Here is a 25,057-nt window from a genome sequence, read left to right as displayed (position 1 = left end):
CTCCTAATGGGCATACTTGCCAACCTTGAGACCTCCGATTTCGGGAGGTGGGGGGTGGGGGGACGGGGGCGTGGCTAAAAGGGGAGGAGTATATTTACAGCTAGAATTCACCAAGTCAAGTATTTCATATATATATATATATATATAAGAAATACTTGACGTTCATTGAATTCTAGCTATATATATATGTATTTATTTATTTTATTATGTATATATATATATATATATATATATATATATATATATATATATATATATAAAATAAATACTTGAATTTCAGTGTTCATTCATTTACACATATACACATACATATACACATACATAACACTCACTTAAACTTTCCACGTGCAAGATTGAATCTATTTAAAAAAGTGTAACCGAGGGTTTATAAATGTCGCCTATACTGTATGAAACTACAAAATAACAAACACGGAGGCTCCAGTTTACATTTCATCACATGCACTAGATGGCAGTATTGTCCTGTTTAAGAGTGTCACAACATTGCTGTTTACGGCAGACGAACTGCTTTACAGTATACAAAAATGTGACTGCTGTTGTTGTGTGTTGTTGCCACGCTGGGAGGACGTTAATGAAACTGCCTAACAATAAACCCACATAAGAAACCAAGAACTCGCCCTCCATCATTCTATAGTTATAACGTGATTGGGCAGGTACGCTTTTTTATATTGTGGAGGATCTGAGTCCGCCTGAATTTCGGGAGAAAATTTGTCCCGGGAGGTTTTCGGGAGAGGTGCTGAATTTCGGGAGTCTCCCGGAAAATCCGGGAGGGTTGGCAAGTATGCTAATGGGTCGTGGTTCATTTTCATTCGTTTGATGGATTGACGTATTGACAATTGGCCTAGACCTGCATTTGTATTACATTTTTAATGGCTCTGGACATCGCATTTAATGCTTTTTAATGCCATTTAAGGCCTTAATATTTTCGCAAAATCCATTCCATGACTTTTAATGCTTTTTGATGCCCCGCGGAAACCCTGAACTTACACACAGAGTGGACAGCAGAGAAGCTTGAAGAGATCATTACTAAATGCCTGTTACCACTTGATTACTGGCACTTTAGATACATTGCAAATATAGAATGCATCCAAGGAATGTTTAAAAATGTAACTTGTTAGTTGCTCAGTAAACTGGTGGACTTAGTTAAAGTAAAGTACCAATGATTGTCCCACACACACACACACACACGAGGTGTGGCGAAATTATTCTCTGCATTTGACCCATCACCCTTGATCACCCCCAGGGAGGTGAGGGGAGCAGTGAGCGGCAGCGGTGGCGGCACCCGGAGGGATGTAATTTTGTCAGACTCAAGTGGATCACTATTGCCTGTGTGATTGCCTCTTAATTACATTATTAAGATGTGCAGCAACAGCTTGTTCAAATATGTGAAACAAATATATATCACACGCTTGAATACAGTAAAAAAAAAACTAATTTCTCACCCTTCTGCTCCACTGGTTTCATTTGATTGCTCAGAGGCATCTTCCTCATCTGAGGAGCCTGCACTGGAAGACTCCTCATCACTGTCAGCCAAGCAGTAAGTTCGAGGTCTGAATCTATTAGCCCAAGAAGAGACAGAAAAAAAATATTAATGCATGTCAAAAAGTGACTTCTCGTGCAACCAGCAGTGTTGGAGTTTGAGTTTATTTCGAACATGCAATCATACAACATGATACATCACAATCTCCAGTTTCTCTTTTCAACATGTTCGAAAAGGAGTAGGAAGAAGCAGAGCTTATTTAATCCTACCCCTTTTCTTTTACATAACAGTTGCTAAAACTTTTGTTCACTTCTTGTTCTCAATTTATTCACAATATACTCCATAAGTAATCACAATAAAAATAAGTAAATAAATAATAATTGGTGAAGTAAGTTACATTTCATATGTTGAGATAAGTAAGATTATTTTGTGAGTGAAAGAATGAAAGAATGGATGAGTTAAATAAATTCAGAATGTTTATCATGGTTCTACTTCTTTATACTTTGTAAACACTTTAAGTTTGAAGAGTTTCTTGAAGTGGATCATATTAGTACATTGTTTGATTGCTTTGCTTAATCCATTCCATAATTTAATTCCACATACTGATATACTGAAGGTCTTAAGCGTTGTACGTGCATACAAATGTTTTAAATTACATTTCTCTCTAAGATTATATTTCTCCTCTTTTTTTGAGAAGAATTGTTGTATATTCTTGGGTAGCAGGTTATAGTTTGCTTTGTGTATAATTTTAGCTGTTTGCAAATTCACTATGTCGTAGAATTTCAGTATCTTTGATTCAATAAATAAAGGATTTGTGTGTTCTCTATATCCAACATTATGTATTATTCTAACTGATCTTTTTTGTAACACCGTTAATGAATGAAGTGTACTTTTGTAGTTATTTCCCCATATTTCTACACAGTAACTCAGATATGGTAACACTAGTGAGCAGTAGAGAATATGAAGTGATTTTTTGTCTAGAACATGTTTTGCTTTATTCATTATTGACGTGTTTCTTGCTACTTTATGTTGTATATTTTTTACGTGAGATTTCCAGGTCAATTTATCATCAATCATTATACCAAGAAATTTGGTTTCATTTACTCTTTCAATTTCTATTCCGTCTATTTGTATTTGTGTTTGACTTTCTCTTCTACTGTTACCAAATAGCATTATTTTAGTTTTACTGAGATTCAACGATAGTCTGTTTTTGTCAAACCATCTTTTTAATTTGTTAATTTCTTCTGTTATTGTTTGTAGTATCTTCTGTGTGTTCTCTCCTGAACAAAATGCTGTTGTATCATCCGCAAATAAGTGTTGGGCAAGCTACTTGTAAAATGTATAAGCTAAGTAGCACATTTTATAAGTTACTACATTAAAGCATTAAAAAAAATATTATTATTATTATTATTATTTTTTTTTTTTACAAACGACTTTCATTCGAAGTCATGGCGATATGGCAGGCCTGGGCAATTATTTTGACTCGGGTGGCCAAATTTAGAGAAAAACTATTTGCCTGGGGTCCGGAATATCTATCTATCTATCTATGTGTATATATATGTAAGCTGTGAAAATCTGCTGTACACTGTGTGTGCTTGGGTCCGAATACAAAACCCCACAATAATGTCGGATTGAAAGCTAAAAACGTTATGACAGACCGCCTTAAAAAACGGAATGGAATTTTACATTTTTTTTTACTGAATAAGACACCCAGAATGTACATGAAAATAAAGAATGTGGGATTTACAATATTAACCATGAACGATAAAACACTGAATATTGACAACATATGAACGTCTCTTAATCGACATATTTTTACAATCAAGCAAAATGCAACAAACACGGTGAAATATGAACACAAAGGGTAAAAAAAACACCTACAATCTGATACATCTGTTATATCACTAAGCTTTAGAACTTTGTTGTAAAAATCTCCTTCCGCGTCTGTCCCTGACACCCGCATTTCAGGCTGGCTGCTCTGGAAACGCCCTATGGAAACGCTCCCCACCCACACTGCTTGGTGCCTCGTCTGAGCTGCTGGGATTTAGATTACCATAGTAACTAATTAGATTACCATAGTAATTAGTATATTATGCAAAAGCGCAGATTCCCACTATTGAAATACTTTATATAGTTCAAGACTTACGGTCATTTGCAAACATCACTGCACATCATAATGGCAGCGACAGTTTCCATCTTAAAGCTCTACAAAAATAATTTGGGAATGTCTGGCGGGCCAGATGGAAAAGCTTAACGGGTCGCATGTGGCCCCCGGGCCTTAATTTGCCCAAGTCTGCGATATGGCATGCTCAGGGAACAGAACGAACGATGACCGGTCGCCACTCACGGTCCCCCGTTTTAGGTTGGAAAAAGGAAGACGCTCAGGGAGGATCAGTAAAACAAAGTTGATTACAGACTGGGATCCTATTGGTGGGGACCAGTCTTGAGAGAGAAACAAACTCCATAGCAAAGCACATATACATTTTACGACATACAACTCGAGACTTGCAACGGAAGGAGTGAGGGGACGGGCATACAGTCGAAACAGCCAGCCGCTGCTCCGTTTTCCATCATACCAAGTGGAATGAAAGGCGTGGGATGGGGTGTGGGGTACCGGAGTGCGGCGTGTATTTTTCAAGGCTCCATATATGTGTGGAAGCTGCAGCGTGTCTCTGTTCAGCGACCTTGGTGCTCTTGCAAACGCGATAACACAGCCAGTTAGTCCAACAAAAGTCAACAACAACAGGTGTGTGTCCATGAAAGACAGGGAAAAAGTTTGTTTCATCTTTACTGCACTGTCCTCTGGGAAAGTCTTGAAGCAATCACCTTGTCACGTCACTTCCACAATCCAGACTAGAATGTTTGTGTTTGAGCGAGCGGAAATAAATGTAAACTTTCACACTTAATAGTCTATTTCTGGTTCTCAAATTTATCATACTTCACCATCAGAGCAGCCGGTGTCACCAGTATGTCGCCAATAATATTGTTCAAAATCGCACAGTTCTGTTAGCATCCTCCAATCATTTGTGGCAGCTTTAGGGTACTTTGAACGGCTGCCAGCATCTTCCAATTGGTCGATACCCAGAGCAAAGCTTACTCCAATCAGCAAATGTCCTGTCATCATAGTTCCAAATAGGGAGTCATCTTCAACGTCCTCGACTGGCTGCCAGGCACACGTCACTCCTCTTCTCCCAACAGTCCCGTCAAGTTTTGTCAATTTCGTCGAGAGCCCATTCGATCAATTCCATTGTTTAGATTTTAGAGAGCAGTGCAAAAAGAGGCAACAACAAAATTCAGACAAGAAAAAAACAAAGAAGCAAGCAGGAACGATAAGGGAGAGGGAAAGGGAGCGTCCACCCTCCATGAGTGCCAGTGAGAAAGAGCAATAAAACAGATCAGATCACTTCAATTGATTTTCTAATAATGTAACCTCATCATTCAGGTATAAGTGTCAAACAAAATGTTTTCATAATGTGTCTTACTAGCACTGAAATATGAATATCTCTTGGACTAATACAGTAACTGTCAGTTATTTAGTGTTGCACTTTAAACATAACTGAAAAGGCATGTACTGAAATACTGTATTGTGGTTGCATATGTGGTCATCTTTCTCTATTAACCTTTCTTTTTTCATTGTTAGTTTTAGTTAGTCATTGTATGACTTAAGGTGCAATTGTTTATTTGATCTACCTCATTGTTGTGGTCTGATACATGCATGTTTGCACAAGTATGCACATACACACAAACAGGAACAGACTGTAAAATTTTGTTGCCAAATGACAATTTCGCATGTAGTGCTAATGCATGCTAGGTTTGCTTCCTGAGACTGCCGTAGCTTAGTTGGCGATTATTATGTTCACTTAAGGAAGACAGGCGCTTCTCAATAACTACTTGTAGCACCACTACTGCCCAACACTGTGCAAAATATTTATTGCCACACGATGTACATTTCAATGTGTATTTGGCCACTTAGGAATAAACCGTGATTGCAACCTGGTGTGTCCCTATACAACTTTTTCACTTTTGATTCGATACCGATATTTCAGTATCAAATCCTCGGTCCTTTTTTTAAGGAGCGCTGTAAGTGGCTGATCCGTTGGCGGTCCCGTCTTGTCCCCCTGTAACGTATGTCTGCTCTTAGTGGGACTGTGCCGAAAATGAAATTTCAGTTCTTATATGTCTTGTACATGTTAAACAATGGACAATAATAAAGCATCTTGAATCTTGAATCTTGATATTGGATCTTTGAGTGTTGGCAGATACCAATGTAGGGCTGGGCGATGTATCGAGTTTGTACGATGTAGCGATATATATTTTTAAGCAAGATATGAATCAAGAAAATATCGTAATATCAATATAATTTATTTCACATTAAAATGACCAAACGCTGCTTATTTGTTGCGTTCCTTGTTGTCCCCCGGTCTCCCTCCACGGGCTACTAAACCCCTCCCCTTTCTCCTTCCAAGACGTGCTTGGTGATTGGTTGGTTGTTTACTATGATGAGTCACGATTGGTTGAGATTAGGCCAATCAGAGGCAAGATAGGGCGGGTCATGGAACCAGCAAGGGAAATCAAAACATCCATCCATCCATTTTCTACCGCTTGTCCCTTTCAGGTTCGCAGGGGGTGCTGGAGCCTATCTCAGCTGCATTCGGGCGGAAGGCGGTGTACACCCTGGACAAGTCACCACCTCATCACAGGGCCAACACAGATAGACAGACAACATTCACACTCACATTCACACACTAGGGCCTATTTAGTGTTGCCAATCAACCTATCCCCAGGTGCATGTTTTTGGAGGTGGGAGGAAGCCGCAGTACCCGGAGAGAACCCACGCAGTCACGGGGAGAACATGCAAACTCCACACAGAAAGACCCCGAACCCGGGATTGAACTCACAACCTTCGTATTACACCAGACATACCAAATGACGACGAGAATCGGAGAAGAGAAGAGGGAATTTTCAAGCGGGCGATTTATATATTTAAAAAACTAGTGCAAGATGGCAGAGGGATTCTCTTCCTGAGATTTTTCTTTTAGCGACTACTTGCGACAACGTCCATGAAACCCACAATGCCTCTACTTGGCCACATTTGGACAAATGTATGCATCTGGATAAAACAATGGCCAACATTTGAGTTGTTTACCATGTAAGCCCAAATCCAAACTGCTCTCGACATGGAAGATGTGGAATGCACATTTAAGAACACACATGATTGTGGCAGACATGTGATGACTTTTGCTACAGAATAGCCTGTCTAAATGCTATATTTCATATCCATTGGTGTTTTACAACAAGACAGTAGCTTACATTTTGTTCAATATTTCTACTCCTTATATTTTGACATTGAATAGTTGAATCCTTTTGAAACACACAAGATCATAGTCGCACAATTAAGTCAAGTCACTTACTTGGCGCTGACCAGACATGTGGCCTAGTAGGACCACAGAACCGTACATGCGTGACAGTCCATTACATTGTCGACTGGGAATTAAAAAGTTCCTGCCTGCAAATTAATTTTTTATCTGAGTTTGATACATTTTGTATTATTTGCACAGCTATGTTATTTATTTTATGTAGAAAGAATATGTTTCCATTTTATTTATATATTCTTTCTTTTTCTATTTTATTTATGTTATGTAAATCTGTGCTACTTAAACAGTTTAATTTCTGTGCTGTTAATACCCCTCTTGACTAACTGGGTTAATAAAAGTGCCACTGACTGTTTCCAGTACAGTTGTCATTGACTTCAATCTTGCTTAAAAATTAATATCGTTATATAAATATTTTCACCGGAAAATATATCGAGGTATATATCGAGTTTAAGTAAAAATATATCGAGATATACTTTTTCGTCCATATCGCCCAGCCCTATACCAATGTTAATCCCATACGATATCAGCAGGAATCCTAGTACATACTTTTACTATTGTATGGTGTGGAATGTTGGAAATTGACAGTTTCGATCAAGTGAAATTAGCCAAACAGAGAACAATGGTAGGTAAGAAAACATTAACCGTATGGCATAAAAGCACATACTTTTATTATTTTGTAGTATTGACTGTTAGAAAATGTTTGATCAAGTGAAATTACTCAAAGAACAATAGTTGGAATGGGAAACACCTATCAAAGTTATTAAATGAAGGGCTTGACGCAGTAAGTTCAATGATCCAGACATGTTTGTCACTGGATACTTTCTAAACCACTTTTACCTTGGAAGCTTTCTATATGCAAGTAATGCAACTATAATTATTTTGATACAAATTTAGACTGCAATATTGTTCAATTAAGGACACTTATTTTGTATATCTAGCTTGTGTGCTTAGCTGTTGTGTACAGTAGCTGCTGGCACCTAGCCTATACATACATGTATACTTATTGTAAATTACTTCATTAAAAGATCAAACTTGTGAGATTAATGGAGGACATTCAGATGTTAACTGGCTGTCCAATATTGTACGAATAAACACGCTGCAGGACTGCTTGTTTTCGATATCTGTTTTTTTGCTGATATCGGACCAAATATTTGATATAAATATTGGATCGGGACACACCACAAATGGCAAATACATGTATAACACTTAATGGTATTTATATGAAACCTAATCCAGACAGGTAGATGAAAATAGATAATTGTTACTGAACTTAGACTTCCTTTTATTGTCATTCAAATTTGAACTTTACAGTACAGATAAGAACAAAATTTTGTTGCATTAGTTTGTTGTAGTGCAGGATAAAAGAGCAATAAGGTGCAGACATAAATAAATAGATTACTGTACGGATAAATATATTGCACTTTTGCATATGCATCCACGTTTATGGATGTATGTTATATTGTCTTTATATTCCAGCCAGTCAATCCGTTTTTGGGGGGAATTGAGGGGATTATTATGATGCGTTCAAGAGTCTTATGGCCTGAGGAAAGAAGCTCTTACAGAACCTGGAGGTTCTGCTACAGAGGCTGCGGAACCTCTTTCTAGAGTCCAGCAGTGAAAACAGTCCTTGGGGTCAATCAGCACTTACCGTAACAGAAATTCATCCAATTACAAGCAGCATTAGGTAGAATCCAAGATTGTGAAAGTGAAGGAGGGAGAAAGAGAAGGAAAACAAATTAAAGAGAAGCAGGTGTGCTCAGCTACGCAGAAAAGGGGAACCATAAAACTCAAAACAACTGTGAAACTTTCTCTATGAGTGACAATTGGCTTCTTTACCCATCTTCGCCTAAACTTCTTTCTCCTTCTTTGCCCAGGCGAATCAGATTCATCTTGGTTTCAAGGGTCATCAGGAAGGACCCACTGTAGGAAATGTCCAAGTCGAACCACAGACCTTTAGGACAAACAGCAGTGATAATTAGACGTGATAAGAGTAAAACGTTATGCAATCGCATCCAATTTGGGAAATGGCTGGCATTTATACTGTGCCTTTATTTCAGTGGTTTTCAGCACTTATACTGTAAGGTTGGACATCAATAGATTTTACAAACTGCAAAACCAGTGAAGTTGGCACGTTGTGTAAATCTTAAAATAAAAACAAAATACAATGATTTGCAAATCCTTTTCAACTTATATTCAATTGAATAGACTGCAAAGACAAGATAATTAATGTTCAAACTGGAAAACTGTTATTTATTGCAAATATTAGCTCAGCTGGAATTTGATGCCTGCAACATGTTTCAAAAAAGCTGGCACAAGTGGCAAAAAAGACAGAAAATTGAGGAATGCTCATCAAACACTTATTTGGAACATCCCACAGGCTAATTGGGAACAGGTGGGTGCCATGATTGGGTATAAAAGAAGCTTCCATGAAATGCTCAGTCATTCACAAACAAGGATGGGGCAAGGGTTACCACTTTGTGAACAAATGTGTGAGCAAATTGTCCAACAGTGTAAGAACACCATTTCTCAACGAGCTATTGCAAGGAATTTAGGGGTTTCACCATCTACAGTACAGTCCGTAATATCATCAAATGGTTCAGAGAATCTGGAGAAATCACTGCACATAAGCAATGATATTAGGTACCTTCGATCCCTTAGGCGGTACTGCATCAAAAAGCGACATCAGTGTGTAAAGGATATCACCACATTGGCTCAGGAAGACTTCACACAACCACTGTCAGTAACTACAGTTCGTCTCTACATCTGTAAGTACAAGTTAAAACTCTACTATGCAAAGCGAAAGCTATTTACCAATAACACCCAGAAACGCTGCTGGCTTCGCTGGGCCCGAGCTCATCTAAGATGGACTGATGCAAAGTGGAAAAGGGTTCTGTGGTCTGATGAGTCCACATTTAAAATTGTTTTTGGAAACTGTGGACGTTGTGTCCTCCAGACCAAAGAGGAAAAGAACCATACGGATTGTTAAAAGAACCATACGGTTCAAAAGCCAGCATCTGTGATGGTATGGGGGTGTATTAGTGACCAAGGCATGGGTAACTTACACATCTGTGAAGGCGCCATTAATGCTGAAAGGTACATACAGGTTTTGGAGAAACATATGTTGCCATCCAAGCAGTTATCATGGACACCCCTGCTTATTTCAGCAAGACAATGCCAAGCCACGTGTTACAAAAGCGTGGCTTCATAGTAAAAGAGTGCGGGTACTAGACTGGCCTGCCTGTAGTCAAGACCTGTCTCCCATTGAAAATGTGTGGCGCATTATGAACCCTGTGTAAGATATTGAACAACTTAAGCTGTACATCAAGAAAGAATGGGAGAAAATTCCACCTGAAAAGCTTCAAAAATTGGTCTCCTCAGTTCCCAAACGTTTACAGATTGTTGTTAAAAGGAAAGGTCATGTAACACAGTGGTAAAAATGCCCCTTTACCAACTTTTTTGCAATGTGTTGCTGCCATTAAGTTCTAAGTTAATGATTATTTGCAAAAAAAATTAAGTTTCTCAGTTGGAACATTTACTATCTTGTCTTTGCAGTCTATTCAATTGAATAAAAGTTGAAAATAATTTGCAAATCATTGTATTCTGTTTTTATTTACGAATTACACAACGTGCCAACTTCAGTGGTTTTGGGTTTTGTATATTATACTCTAACGCCTATTAATCTACTTGTTAATTTCCAGTTAGTAGTGCTTACTTCCTGCTGTAATGTGGTTCCTTCTCACTTCTTAGTAAACACAAATGTTTTGGTGTTGTTTCAAGCTAGCTAGCTTAGTTATAACCATGCATGCTCCTGCTTGCTCTCGGTGTGTAACATATTCAGCCTCATTCTCCAGTGAAAATGATACTTGATAATGATACTAAAAATACTAAGAAATGCAGTTCATCTACTGTATTGGAGGTGATTATAATTAACTTAGGGGAGTGTCTCCAACCTGTGAATGTAGATACATAATTAGCTGCAAGCTTCTCAGCCGGGGTACAAAAAATAGGGATGTTCCAAAGAGGTTATATGCTGCAGATTTCGATCATCCTTGAGTGAGATCGGCCGATACCAATACCGATACTGATCACATGTAATAACTGTACATTTATCAATTTAGTTGAATGAATAAATGGAACTTCAACATTTGTTTTCAGTACAACACGTCCAAAAACATACATACAGAACAGGAAGACTGATTGATCACTACCTATGGTGAGTCCTACTGACAATTTAGACGGAAAAATCACATGCCTGCAGTTTAACAACATCAAAACAATATTTAAAGTACTTCCTTATTCTTTTTTATTACCGGTACATACAATGTTTGAGCTAAAGTTCGAGTCCATGGTTCTCGCCCGGAAAAAGACGGAGTGCCATCTCCGGGTTGGGGAGGAGACCCTGCCCCAAGTGGAGGAGTTCAAGTACCTCGGAGTCTTGTTCACAAGTGAGGGAAGAGTGTATCGTGAGATCAACAGGCGGATCGGTGCGGCGTCTTCAGTAATGCGGATGCTGTATTGATCCGTTGTGGGGAAGAAGGAGCTGAGCCGGTAGGCAAAGCTCTCAATTTACCGGTCGATCTACGTTCCCATCCTCACCTATGGTCATGAGCTTTGGGTTATGACCGAAAGGACAAGATCAAGGGTACAAGTGGCTGAAATGAGTTTCCTCCGCTAGGTGGCAGGGCTCTCTCTTAGAGATAGGGTGAGAAACTCTGCCATTAGAGAGGAGCTCAAAGTAAAGCCGCTGCTCCTCCACATTGAGAGGAGCCAGATGAGGTGGTTCGGGCATCTGGTCAGGATGCCACGCGAACGCCTCCCTAGGGAGGTGTTTAGGGCACGTCCGACCGGTAGGAGGCCACGGGGAAGACCCAGGACACGTTGGGAAGACTATGTCTCCCGGCTGGACTGGGAATGCCTCGGGATCCCCCGGGAGGAGCTGGTCGAAGTGGCTGGGGAGAAGGAAGTCTGGGCTTCCCTGCTTAAGGCTGCTGCCCCCGTGACTCGACCTCAGATAAGCGGAAGAAGATGGATGGATTGATGGATGGTTTGAGCAAAACCAAGTCAATAGAACACAATAACTAAAAAAAAAAAGAACATGTACTTTCTATTAGTAATTTAAATAATTTTCAAGGGAATTTCTCCCAGAATGTTAAAAAAATATTTTAAGAACATTTAATCGACCTAATCGCTTTAATATCGCTTATACAACACTTGGTGTTGACGCCACCAATTTATAGATTGCTCCAACCTCCTAATTGTTCTTCTGGCTGCAGCAATCCTGACACACCAACAGTTGTTATATTATCCTCTCTCTAACTTGTATTAATCTACTTGGTAATTTCCATTCAATGTCTGCTTACTTTTCGCTGTAAGTCGTTTCCATGTACACTTTCTAAACTGTACTCAACTATTATTTCTTGGTATTGTTTCAAACTAACTTTGCAGCTGGCTTAGCTATTAGCTTGCCTGCTCCTGCTTTGTCTTGGTGTGTAACATCTTTAGCCTTGTCCTCCAGTGATAACTTGATTAAGATACTTAAGATACTAAGAAATGCAGTTTATTTGCCGTAATGGAGGTGATTATTTTTAACTTAGGGAGCAGCTCCACACGGTGTATGGATTAGCTGCTGACTTGTCGGCCATGGGACTAAAAATAAATACAATATTAGCCAGAGGGGATCGGCGTTTCTGATCAGCATTGAAATGTATTAATTAGCAATGGCAATCACATACATTTTCACAAAAATCGCCTGATACTGATCGGTGGCCGATCGATCGGCACATTCCATAAATCTTATAATAAACTAAAAAGTTTGTAAATTAGTGCTCAAACAGCAATACCTCAGTTTTTTAAATATTACCACAAAAAAACATAAAATAATGAACATTTATGTCAAAAACCAAATCACACAAAAAGTGGCGTTTACGAAAAAACTGATGTGAAATATTTTCTCTCTTGCCTTTGTAGTCAATAGAAGGACTGGATGCTCCAAGGATCTTAGGTGTGGCCACACCCATGTCCAGTTCTTTCAGGGTTAGCTCGTTCATGAAGTAAGGCAACTGAGAAAGACAGAAATGATTTGATTTGATTTTTTCCTGAAATCTTATTTAATGATTAGTGTGTAAAATCACAGCAGTTACAAATAAAAATAACATACTACTTATACACAGTCACATCACTCCCATATAATGTTTTACCTTTTTAACCTAACCTATTTATTAACTGGAATGGACTTATGCTGAAGCGAAGTGGTAATTTGTTTTTGGCGACACCCAGTGGTCACAATAATTCAATAGGTCAAGCTTATGACAGAGTAAGTTGACAATTGCAGCCTTGAAAACTTTATATCTGTTCAGCGAATGCGCAGCAGGACTGCTTGTATTGGAGCTTATATCAGAGAATTATAGATGCAAGCCAAGATAATAGATACCGGTACTTGTCTTTTTGCTGATATCCGATAAAAACCCCCAATATGGTCCCTGCCATTTCTGCATCGGGTTAAGGCAACGCATGTGGTGCAATTCTTCACCAAAACTCTTGAGTCAAGTGAGCAACCATGACTCGTCGACTATTTAGGTAGTTAGCTTACTTATTTTTACGCTAGGGAAGGGCAAATAAAGACCGGCAAAGAGTGTTATTGGAGCTAGAAATAATGTTTACAAGAGTCAATGTTATTGCAAATGTTTAGCAAAGGTGGGCTGTATGACATCACATTAAATCGTATACACGCAGGATTTAATGTACCGTCATGGGCAAAAATATTGGCACCCCTGCATTTTTGTCAGATAATGCACCACTTCTCCCAGAAAATTGTTGAAATTACAAATGATTTGGTATTCACATATTTATTTCTTTTGTTTGCATTGGAACAACACAAAAAAACCTCCAAAAAGGCCAAATCTGATATTATTGAGCTGACACTGTTGTAACCTGTGTCTGCACTGGTCATCTTGAATTTGTTTGGAAGTGGATCCAGGTTCTTTATCCACAATTCTAACAATCCTACGTTGCAGTCTTTCATCAATTTTTCTCTTTCGTTCACGTCCAGGGAGGTTAGCTACAATGCCATGGGCTTTAAACTTCTTGATGACATTGCGCACAGTAGACACAGGAACATTTAGATATCTGGAGATGGACTTGTAGCTTTTCCACAATCTTGGTTCTCAAATCTTCTGAGAGTTCTTTGCTCTTATTTATTTTGTCCATGCTCAGTGTGGTACACACAACACAAAGGTTGAGTCAACTTTTCTCCATTTTAACTGGCTGCAAGTGTGATTGCTATATTGCCAGCACCTGTTACTTGCTACAGGTGAATAGAATTACAAATTGAAGGAGCATCACATGCTTAGAATACAACTATTTCTTACAATATTGAAAAGGTGCCAATAATTTTGTCCAGTCCATTTTTGGAGTTCTGTGTAAAATAATTTCAGATTTGGCTTTTTTTTTTGTGTTGTTCCAATGCAAACAAAAGAAGTAAACATGTGAATACCAAAGCATTTGTAATTTCAACAATTTTCTGGGAGAAGTGCTGCATTATCTGACAGAAATGCAGGGGTGCCAATATTTTTGGACATGACTGTATTAAAAGCCGATTAATCACAGCCCTAATGGTCAACGCTGTCTGGTAAGATTTAAAAAAAAAAAGAAAAATTCTTAGAGAGGCACACGCCACAGCATTTGGAGGAGTGAACTTTCTCGCACATGCCGTTGCCTCAACGCAGAAAAAAACAGCCTTCATATGACACACATTTAAAAGAAAATGTAAAAATGAGGATTGATCAGCTCACCCGTATTTTGCTGAGTTTCATCTGAATTTTCTTGGAGACCACTTCAGACCAGTAAGGCTCACGCAGAAAATCCCAGAGGACTCGACCAAGAGCTGCGTTCACCCAGGCAACTGGATCCTCTTCCTCCTTGAGCTGCTTGTGCACTGAGCTGGAACTTTGAAGCTATATGAAAATTGGAAAAATACATTAATCAATAATTTTCCACTTGATGATGACTCAACACTATTATAAAACTCCAATACCCTTAAGATTATTCCCCACTTTCAGATACCTGTATTTAGGGGTGTGCCGATATCAGACATCGGCCTTCTTGTATTTTAGTGAAGTAATTGACAAAAGGTTAGCATGATAGCTATAGGCTACTAGGAACTAGTAGCAACACAACAGCTAAGTACACAAGTTAAAAGTACGTAATAAGTGTCCTTAATTGAACAATATTCCAGGCTAAAACACCCTATTTAACACTGTATACAATAATTATTGTTGCATACACATACAACGTCTTCAAGGCAGAAGAGTACTTACTGCATCATAAGCTTAACTTCATAACTATTTTTCATAGCGTGTCGCCAAAAACAATTACCACTCCACTTCAACTGAAAGACAGCATAAATCAGACAGCTAAAAATAAATTGTTAATGTTTTTCATACCTGCCATTGTACTCTGTTTGAGTCATTTCACTTGATCAAGTATTCTCTAACATTCCACACTACAAAATAAAAGTATGTACTATGATTCCTGCGTATTTTGTATTGGATTAATAGTGGTATCAGCCAATACGCAAGGCTTTAATATTGTTATCAAATCGAAAGTGAAAAAGTTGATTTGAAACATCCCCCTTACTACACTACACTTACAATTGTGTTGTTTGACTTTCAATGCCATACATTTTAACACATTATAGTGATATACTGAACATAGGAGAGAGACAGAGAGAAAGAGAGAGAGAGGAGAGAAAAACTTTCAATAAACACTTTAATGGAATATCTGGTACCTTTTTGTCAGTTCCGGGGCTGCTCTGGGGACTGCTAAGCTCAGAGTTGCTAACAGGGGAGGTGACTGCTTCTTGTTTTGGCAATAATGAAGCCATATAGACACTATAGTCCAACAGCTTGGCCTTGTCACTGTCTGCGGTTGGAGAATCTTTTGTCATAGGTGCCAGGGCATCATCCAGACTGCTACGGCTACTGCCACAACTGGGAGAGCTCGGAGCTTTGGACAATAACAAATATGAGAACAGGGTGAGGAATGAAATTCTTGACTTGAAAGACTTTTTTCAGTCCCTCTAAACCAGTGATTCTTAAACTGTGGTACACCGTGTTGTACCACTAGTCACTCGGTTTCAGTCAATCTCCTCAATGATTGGTCAAAAGGCACTCACATGACAACAGAGTGCCATGACTACTATTAACTTACGAGTTTCGCGTAGATTTTTCGCCGTGTATAAATGCAGGGCTCAAATTTAACCACGACAACCGCGGCACCTTGTCACTTGCCGTAATGCCCTAAAAAAACTGACCAGCATCTGCGGCAAGAACATGCTGTGATCGCCCTTGACTTTTTACTTGTCAATGGACTAGGGATGTAACGGTTAACGGTATAATAATAATTCCCGATAAAATTCCCAACAGTTAGTAATAACGTCTAATTTTTTAATTACGGAAAAAAATTCATTTATTGATGCATTTTAGGCAAAACAGAGTCAGGCGCATGCGCACTAGCGTTGTTTGACTTGATTATCATGGCGGACTAACTACACAGACTTTGCTTTGGAGATTTCCCGTCGGAGTAAACGGAGCTAAGCGTTTGGTTTAATGTAATTTTCCCTCACTTCTCGGCATGCGTTTCAGAGCGCACTGCTGTGTTTAGATGGCGACAGGTGTGGACAATATTGTAGACAGACGCACTTGTCCCCACACTAAAAATATACAGCGAAGGAGAAAAACTATTTGATGTTGCTTTTATTTTCTCAATACAGAGTCCATCAACTGCAGTTACTGAAAGTTAATGAGGTGAGGAAACATGCGGTAGGCGATGTGTCGTGAACGTTGTCACAACTTGTTTATAAAGTATTTAGTTTGTTTACTAGGATGCTCACTCCTCCTTTATTTAACTGCAAACTGTATCAGTGTTCAAATAACATTAGTACTGGCTAAAATGATTTGTCATCTCATCGAACTGAACGAAGGCTGTGAAGATTGTGTATTCGATGTGAGAGGTATCACTCTTTATTTTTGTTGACCAAACTGTTGTACTGAACCACTATGAGGCGTTGGAGAAGAACAAAGCTTGTTTATTAGACTTCCTCTTCATTAGCCAAATTGCTTAGTGTTTTATTTCGATATCAAAAAGTAAACACCATGTTTTTTTTACCTTACTTGTGTTTATTTTCATGTTACAAAGGTATTACTTCAAAAACCATTCATGTTACACAGCATTCTGTTAATGTTTTATTGTGTATAGTTAATTCCTATACGATCAATTTCTGCTCAAACTCTTAATGGATCTGTTCCGATAAAGCATCTACATGTACATATAAATGTACAGAACTTTAAAAAAATTCATAATAAAAAAATACCTCCCTCTATCAAAATGTAAAAATAGAGATAAAGGCATCATGTAATGACAAAAAGCTGACAAGTTGATATTATTAATGAATAAAAATATATAAATATTTGTCTTTAGAAATATAGATAACATATATATATAGCCTTATTATTAGACATTACAAATTACTTGATGGTATTACGTTCACATCCCAACACTGCTTTACCTAACAATCAGTAATCATGATTTCAATATTGATGATAATCTAAATTATTACTTTGGCCATAATTGGCAGCCCTAGATCTCACACATGAACACTATTTCTATCTAAATGGGCAACACTAAATTGGCCCTGGTGTGTGAATGTGAGTGTGAATGTTGTCTATCTGTATTGGCCCTGCGATGAGGTGGCGACTTGTCCAGGGTGTATCCCGCGTTCCGCCCGAATGCTCCAGCACACCCCGCGACCTCGAAAAGGACAAGCAATAGAAAATGGATGGATGGCTAGACAAAAAGTGCAGTTCAGTCTTATGGCCATCAGGTGCCACGTGTCTCAAAATTATATATATATATATATATATATATATATATATATATATATATATATATATATATATATATGTGCATGCATTCTTTGGAGCCCCTGCCTCGAAAGAAAATAATGTTTGCCTTGGTGCCGTAAAATATGAGCCCTCCTTTAAGGCAACACTTGCCTTGACCTTAAAAAGTTAAAATTTGAGGCCTGCATTTGTTGAGAACATTTGGTGAACTGTCCATAGAGATGACTTTCGTTGGCAAATGACAGATGAGAGATTAAAATTACACGTCAAATGTTTACTTGAAAACATAGATGTAAAGACAAAGGTCAAGGAACACCTTTGGCTATGTTCACACGGCATGGTATGATACCTGATTCATGTATTTTAATTTTTTTTTTTTTTTTTTTAAACCTCTCTTTTTATGTAGCCGTTTAAATTTTCAAAAAAATATGCAACGTATATGTATGTCTAACGTGAACAAAATACGTTTGTGAGCTGACCGCATGCGAAAATGATGTCATAACATCACACATGCTGCATTGAGTTTAAAGAAGTAAACATGGCTTCAATTCTAGTAGTTCTCAGTGTCTCTGCTGCATTTGTGGCAATTTCAAGGATTATGTTCAACCGGAGTCAACATTTCTCAACCAAATTATTTGGCTTAAGAAGAAAGAGGATTATGGCTTTGTCTGCTCCGAGGAGCATGTGGGTGAGTAGTCGTAGCCTGGAGTGGTGGGACGTTGACATTAGTTCTAAAACATCTTATTCCGCCTGTGTTCTGCTCATTCGTCCACTATTCATTTTCAAGACCGGCTATTTTGGCAAAGAATTATGACCTTTAATGTTTTTTGATGACTACCGGTCGGATTAATGTGACATGGTCATTCAGGCTGCAGTCGCATCACATACATATCAGAATTACGGTATATCCACATAACAAAAAGGGCCTTGGTGAGATTTCAAAAATTCTAAATTGTACTGGCCACATGACATGTAAACATTAGATTACATGTCACATATTGGCAAAAAAATTGGAATGATCTGCAGTGTAAACATAGCCTTTGGGTGCTGTCGTGCGTGTTTGAGTGCTACTTAGGACAAATTTGATTGGACAAAATTGCAAGGTTGCGCATTCTCTGCGGAAATGTATCTACAGTACGTAATTAGCGTGACATCGCAAAATCCTGTGGGGTCTGCTGAGATGTGTTTTGAAGAAGTGAAGTGAAGTGAATTACATTTATATAGCGCTTTTTCTTAAGTGACTCAAAGCGCTTTACATAGTGAAACCCACTATCTAAGTTACATTTAAACCAGTGTGGGTGGCACTGGGAGCAGTTGGGTAAAGTGTCTTGCCCAAGGACACAACGGCAGTGACTAGGATGGCGGAGGCGGGGATCGAACCTGCAACCCTCAGTTGCTGGCACAGCCGCTCTACCAACCGAGCTATACCGTCCCAGGAAAAAAAATACAATCATCTTTACTCACCACTTTGAGTCGCTGCAGGATTTGCAACTTTTTTCAAATCCTCCTTGAGATTTGAAGCTGAAATGAACCTCTGGAACCACTCCTCCTTCTCTCTCCCAGTTCTTCCAAACAGATAGAGAGTTAGGTCTCTATTTGAAGAGGTTGAGCGGGCTGGCTCTTGAGCGCCTCCTGGTCCTTCACTTTTGTTCTTTGCTGTAAAGCCCTTGCTGGCCTCCCCTTCAGCCTTGGATATGAAGTCATCTTGTTTTCCAAGCTTAATACAGATGGGGTACTTTTTGTTCCATATTCTTTTCCTGGCCAGGCCCTGAGGCACGAGACATACCTTGAAGATAGTTTGAATGAAAGATGAGATTCTCATTAGATTTGGTTTACATTTTCAGACATGCATGTATTTTTCCCGCCCACTAAATAGCATATTGGGTTTGAAATAACTACTACTGTATTTTCTCAAATAGTGGCCTTTGGTATGTTTGATTGAATGATCAGAGTACAATGTATTAATTGGAATAAGTCATGAGTGGCTTTCGTAAGGGTAAAATGAGAAACCCTGAAATTAGTCATTGTTCGCACGGAAACAAAACAAAAGCGTTGATTGTTTTCAAAAAAAATGTTGTCCACTCTGAAGCATAACCGGAAATATCCCTGCCCACACCAAAACACTTAAAACGACACAAAACAATGAACTCTCTTGTATGGATAGTGTGGCAATCCTACCCAGGAAGAATACACTGTATATGTTAGGGGTTTTAAACTCAATTTTTAACTACTTTTATTGTGCTGAGCTATGATAGACCTTAAAGGAGCCCTTATTATAAAAAAAACAAAAACTTTTATTACCAATTGCCTGTTGCTGTGTATTAGAGATCTGCATAACATTTGAAATCAAACCATGGAGGCATGGTGGAGATATTTATAAAACAATCTTGCCTTCCTTCATACATCCTCCAAACGAGTCGTTTGTAATTTGCCCAATTTGTAACAAACATTATCTTCAGATATGGTAGCGATTTACCTGAAGAGCTTGCGCAAATTTGTAACTTCCAAAAAGGAGAAGACATAAAGTGGTGCCATGAGGAAGGCCTGAGGTATGTAAATCACAAGTTTGGACCCCAGTGTTTTAAGTTTGCTAGCAAGGATAAACATGTCAATGCAAGGATCTGCCAATGTGTCAACAGGGGCTTAAGTTATTCTAAAACAAATCAGGACTACTCTATTGTTTTTAGGAATTTGATGCAAAAAATGTTGTCCCTCAATTTTTTAACTGAACTCGGGGGCCCGCATTGTGTCATTTCTGGGTCGGATTTGGCCCACGGGCCATCAATGGGCACGTTTAAAGCAACAACACCGTTTCAGATGTACTGATTTACTCAAGCTTCTTGTTTACCGACTTGTTAATGTATTTAGTAGCCAGGTGTATCGCTGTGTATGTCTGTCTTATAACTACGGCCGCGACATACAGTGTCAATGAAGCATCCAGGGGAAAAAAAGGAGTTTAGACGAGGAGATTCCTTTTTACAAGCGATGAAAACACCCAGTGACCAATCAATATATTACATCTATCAAAAATGGGGTCATAATTTAAGACCATATATCTCAACACTAAAAAGATAAACTTATAAAACTGTGATAACTTTGTTTTTTAGAGGAAACTAGTAATTCATTAACATACTTTGCTATTAGTTAAATCGTAAATCTTCTGACTGATGTACGTGACATCAGGTTTTGACTCGCTGTGTGTAGCACGCCGTGCAATATTGTGGTTGGGTTTAGACAGGCGAATGATGGAGCCCTCCAGGCGAACAAACACAGAGTGCGTCAATGTGGCATGGTAGGTTTCAGGGTCGTAGTTTATCATCTCATTCATCCAGCCCTAAGAAGGAAGAACATTTGACATTAGTAATTGGATGTCTGAATGGGAGATGTCAATTTAATATTATAAAAAAATTGTTTTACAAAAATATTTTTAAGCCAATTTTCTATAGAAATACAATTGGTATTTTATCCCCTGCTGATGTTTTAGGTCTACCCTATCAAAGATATGAACGATTCAAAACTTTTATACTAGGTTCATCGTAGAGCAATAGAGAAAAAACTGAATTAAAAAAATTGTCAGAAAATATTAAGATAATACATTTGTATTTGGTTCAATAACAAAGAAAAATCTGACTAGGAACTTGGGAGAGAAACCCTTTTTGGAAAGCATTGAAGTCACACGTTTATTGCAGTTAATATATACATATATATATATATATATATATATATATATATACACATATATATATATATATATATATATATATATATATATATATATATATATACATACATATATACTATATACTAGGGCTGTAACAACTAATCATTACATTTTTTTTTTAAAATAAACCTTTATTTATAAACCGCAACATTTACAAACAGCTGAGAAACAATAATCAAAATAAGTATGGTGCCAGTATGCTGTATTTTTTTCCCAATAAAATACTGGAAAGGATAGAAATGTAGTTTGTCTCTTTTATCTGATTATTAATCGATCAATCGAAGTAATAATCGACAGATTAATCGATCATCAAATTAGTTGTTAGTTGCAGCCCTACTATATACATATGTATATTATATACACATATATACATACATACAGTAACAGTACATATATGATTACATACAATTATACACACACACACACACACACACACACACACACACACACACACACACACACACACACACACACACACACACACACACACACACACACACACACACACACACACACACAATATACACAAATGCTAATATTAACAAGCGAACGCTAAATCTGATTGTCCATCTATCCCATCCATCCATTTTCTACCGCTTATTCCCTTCGGAGTCGCGGGGGGCGCTGGAGCCTATCTCAGCTACAATCGGGCGGAAGGCGGGGTACACCCTGGACAAGTCACCACCTCATCGCAGGGCCAACACAAATAGACAGACAACATTCACACTCACATTCACACACTAGGGCCAATTTAGTGTTGCCAATCGTCGAGCTAAACACTGACATTTAATCTTTAAGTATTGTTATTTACTGCTGAAATAGACCATAAGGACTTGCTTGACCCTCATGAACTCAATATTTACTGAGGGGACGACTATCTGACTGTGTTCTACACTCCAGACAAAAGCCTGACTTTTCATGTAAAATTTGGAACACTTTGTTTTAAAATCATATCGTTTTGTATCGTATTGGTTTGTATTTTATTTACTTACACTTTAGTAAAATACATCTGACTTAATATTGTTTGTTTATTTAAATGGAAATAATGTGGAAATATACTGAACCACTCCTCCACCCCTCAAATGTCTGATTTGTATAGACTACCCTAAACTGTGAAGTGCGATGGAAACACAAACTACACTTATCTCCAGAAAGTTATAGTTCAAGGAATTTAACGTGCCAGAACTGTTGGTGGAAAAAAGGCCTGATTGTCTTTGTGACTGTAGCCCCAGCTTCCTTGATACAATTATCAACCTCCTCCTGTGTAATTCAAATAATTTCACCAACAGTGGTCTCTTTCTCACCAAGCTTTTTGCTGATTGCCTGAGCTAATTCCAGCCTTAAGCAGGTCCACAACTTTGTGCCTGAGGTCAACACTTTGGAGATGTGTAAGACTGTTTATATGACTTTTATTCATGTACCAAATTTAGATAAGGAGTACTTTTGTAAAAAGACAGGGTTAATGTGTGTGTTTCGTGAATACAAAACCAGTCAATAAGGGTCTGAATGCTTGCTGGTTAGTAGTGGATGGAATTCTAATTTACCACATTAAAATACAATTTCATATAACATTTATCTGATGTAATTTTTTTGTATATATTTGTTCCCATTCTATCTCTCTGTTACAATGAACCTACTATAACAACTTTGGACTTTGTACATCTGTTTTAATGAGGAAAGAGTAAATCATCAGTGGATTAAATACTGATATCCCCATGCTATGCATTAATCCCCATAATCAGTCATGAGAAACATTGAACAGCATGTATTGTTTCAATCTGGGGTGGCACATTGATGTCACAGCTGAAATTACCGGTATACATTTTTGCGAGTGAGTGTCGCAATTTTGGGTAAAGGTCTTGACAAGGATAATCTTGGTGCTTACTTAAATTACTACTATGCACTAAGTTACTTGACTTTAGACTTGAGAGAGCTTTAAATAAATAACTGCTGTAAATAGATTAATCTATTTTGCCTAAAACATATTGCATAATAAATTGAAACCACATGAAAATAAATGAATTAGAAATAAAGGTTGACTGACCCTGAAGATTGCAGGTTCTTCAATGTCCAACTTTGCAAGATTCCACCGTTTTTTATGATGTTTGGAAAGTCGGAGTAACCTGTTAGAAGGTTTTGGTCCTGTCAGCCACACAACTCCAATGGCAACAAAGAATCCAAATGCCACTCCAAGCAGCATTCCTCCAATGTAGTCCGGCAAGGGCAATATAAAATACCCATAAACCAGTATTGTAAGGATGGAAAGAGTATAGAGTGGAACACTCGGTGCTGGCACAATACTTTCTGATTCAATCTCGCCGCATGATTCAGTACTACAACTTAAAGGCACTTTAGTTTGTTTACCAGTTCCTAGTTCAGTGTCAGTGTAACTTTCAAAATCCTCACTGTACAAAATACAAAACTCATCATCCTCCTGTTTAGCAAGAGCCGACATGGAACAATTGTCCAAAGATATGGGTAATGATGATGATTTATTTGGGCTCTTCGTGTCGAAAGGAAGTGCCACATGAGATTCAGCTAGGCCAGAGGTTCCACTATTTAGGCTTTCACCCTCCACATCACTGCCATCTTCCTCCTTAATGCAGTAGTTGTTGTTGCTTTCCAGGGGGCCAATGGCAGAAGTCAGGTTATGAGGCTCAGAAGCACTAGCAGACAGAGCCTTTGGTCTACTAAGACTGCTGCTACTGCTCTTTTCATCAATGATCTTACTCAGGATTTGAAGTGGTTCATAGATGGCCTCGGACAGACGGCGCTTAGTGTCTTCAAATCGTGCTTCAACCTCCGAGACACTAAAGAAGCTGCGGCAATCTGGTGAGGTAAATAGAGATGTAGGAACAGTTTTTGAATCATCAGCTGATGCCGCAGCTGAAGCAGTCTGCAACCGTGACTGATTGAATTGTTTGAACATTTGCAGATTAAGGCGAGACTCTGAAAGGCGGGTGAGTGTGGATGAGTCCTGAGGTGTGTCTAAAGATAAGGATTTCACCAGAGATTTCATTAGATGTTTATGTCTTACTGTGGGGGCAGTAAAAGAAGGGCCTCCATTCTTCGACTCAATTTCAGAGGACAAGGATTTAACCATATTTGAAACAGACTTGTCGTTAGGAGGAAAACTCAAAGATTTAGTTGGTGTTGAATTAGACTTTGAGCCCTTTTGTGGTGATGAAGTTTTCGTTGAACTGTTTGCCAGAGAAGTAGAGAGTGGAGAATGTCCAAGAAATTTGGGTATTAGTGCATCCTCGGCTGAAGAGTTCAATTGTGCTGCTTCAAACATCTCCTCACTTGCTTCAATGCCTGTCACAATATTTGATTCATCTTGAGTGGTAGATGTGGAGGAGACAGATGTTGTGTACAGTTCTTCCTCCTCGTCCTCTTCCTCCTTCCCAACAGCTGAAAAGTGAATAGTAATTGTCTGATTTGAATCTGATCTCTGGACTTGGAGCTTGGGGGCCAACATAGGGGGCTCTTTGTCTGTAGAGTAAGTGATGTCTGCATGGTTGGGGGGCTGGCGAGTCATTGCAGTCCTACCACTTTGTTTATGTCT

The 25,057-nt window shown here is 38.5% G+C and overlaps 1 protein-coding gene across 3 annotated transcripts in view; it reads right to left on the bottom strand.

The window, feature by feature from the left end:
- The window catches only part of LOC133624474 (testis-expressed protein 2-like), a 52,827-nt gene that overhangs the window by 5,735 nt on the left and 22,035 nt on the right, over positions 1-25,057 (bottom strand). For 2 of the 3 annotated variants that reach the window (XM_061988050.2, XM_061988051.2), the window contains 8 exons: positions 23,537-25,055; positions 20,905-21,105; positions 19,236-19,557; positions 15,659-15,876; positions 14,664-14,825; positions 12,833-12,932; positions 8,710-8,824; positions 1,461-1,574 (listed from right to left, as the gene is read on the bottom strand). In XM_061988050.2, coding sequence (XP_061844034.2) covers positions 1,461-1,574; positions 8,710-8,824; positions 12,833-12,932; positions 14,664-14,825; positions 15,659-15,876; positions 19,236-19,557; positions 20,905-21,105; positions 23,537-25,030 — 2,726 coding nt within the window. In that variant the 5' untranslated portion in view covers positions 25,031-25,055. The remainder of the gene's footprint in view (positions 1-1,460; positions 1,575-8,709; positions 8,825-12,832; positions 12,933-14,663; positions 14,826-15,658; positions 15,877-19,235; positions 19,558-20,904; positions 21,106-23,536; positions 25,056-25,057) is intronic. The other variant, XM_061988052.2, reaches the window with a different exon arrangement.

Source organism: Nerophis lumbriciformis, linkage group LG27 (assembly GCF_033978685.3).
Source record: "Nerophis lumbriciformis linkage group LG27, RoL_Nlum_v2.1, whole genome shotgun sequence".
Classification (NCBI taxonomy): domain Eukaryota; kingdom Metazoa; phylum Chordata; class Actinopteri; order Syngnathiformes; family Syngnathidae; genus Nerophis; species Nerophis lumbriciformis.
Note: the sequence above shows the minus strand (reverse complement) of the source record. Positions and strands in the feature narration are given on the sequence as shown.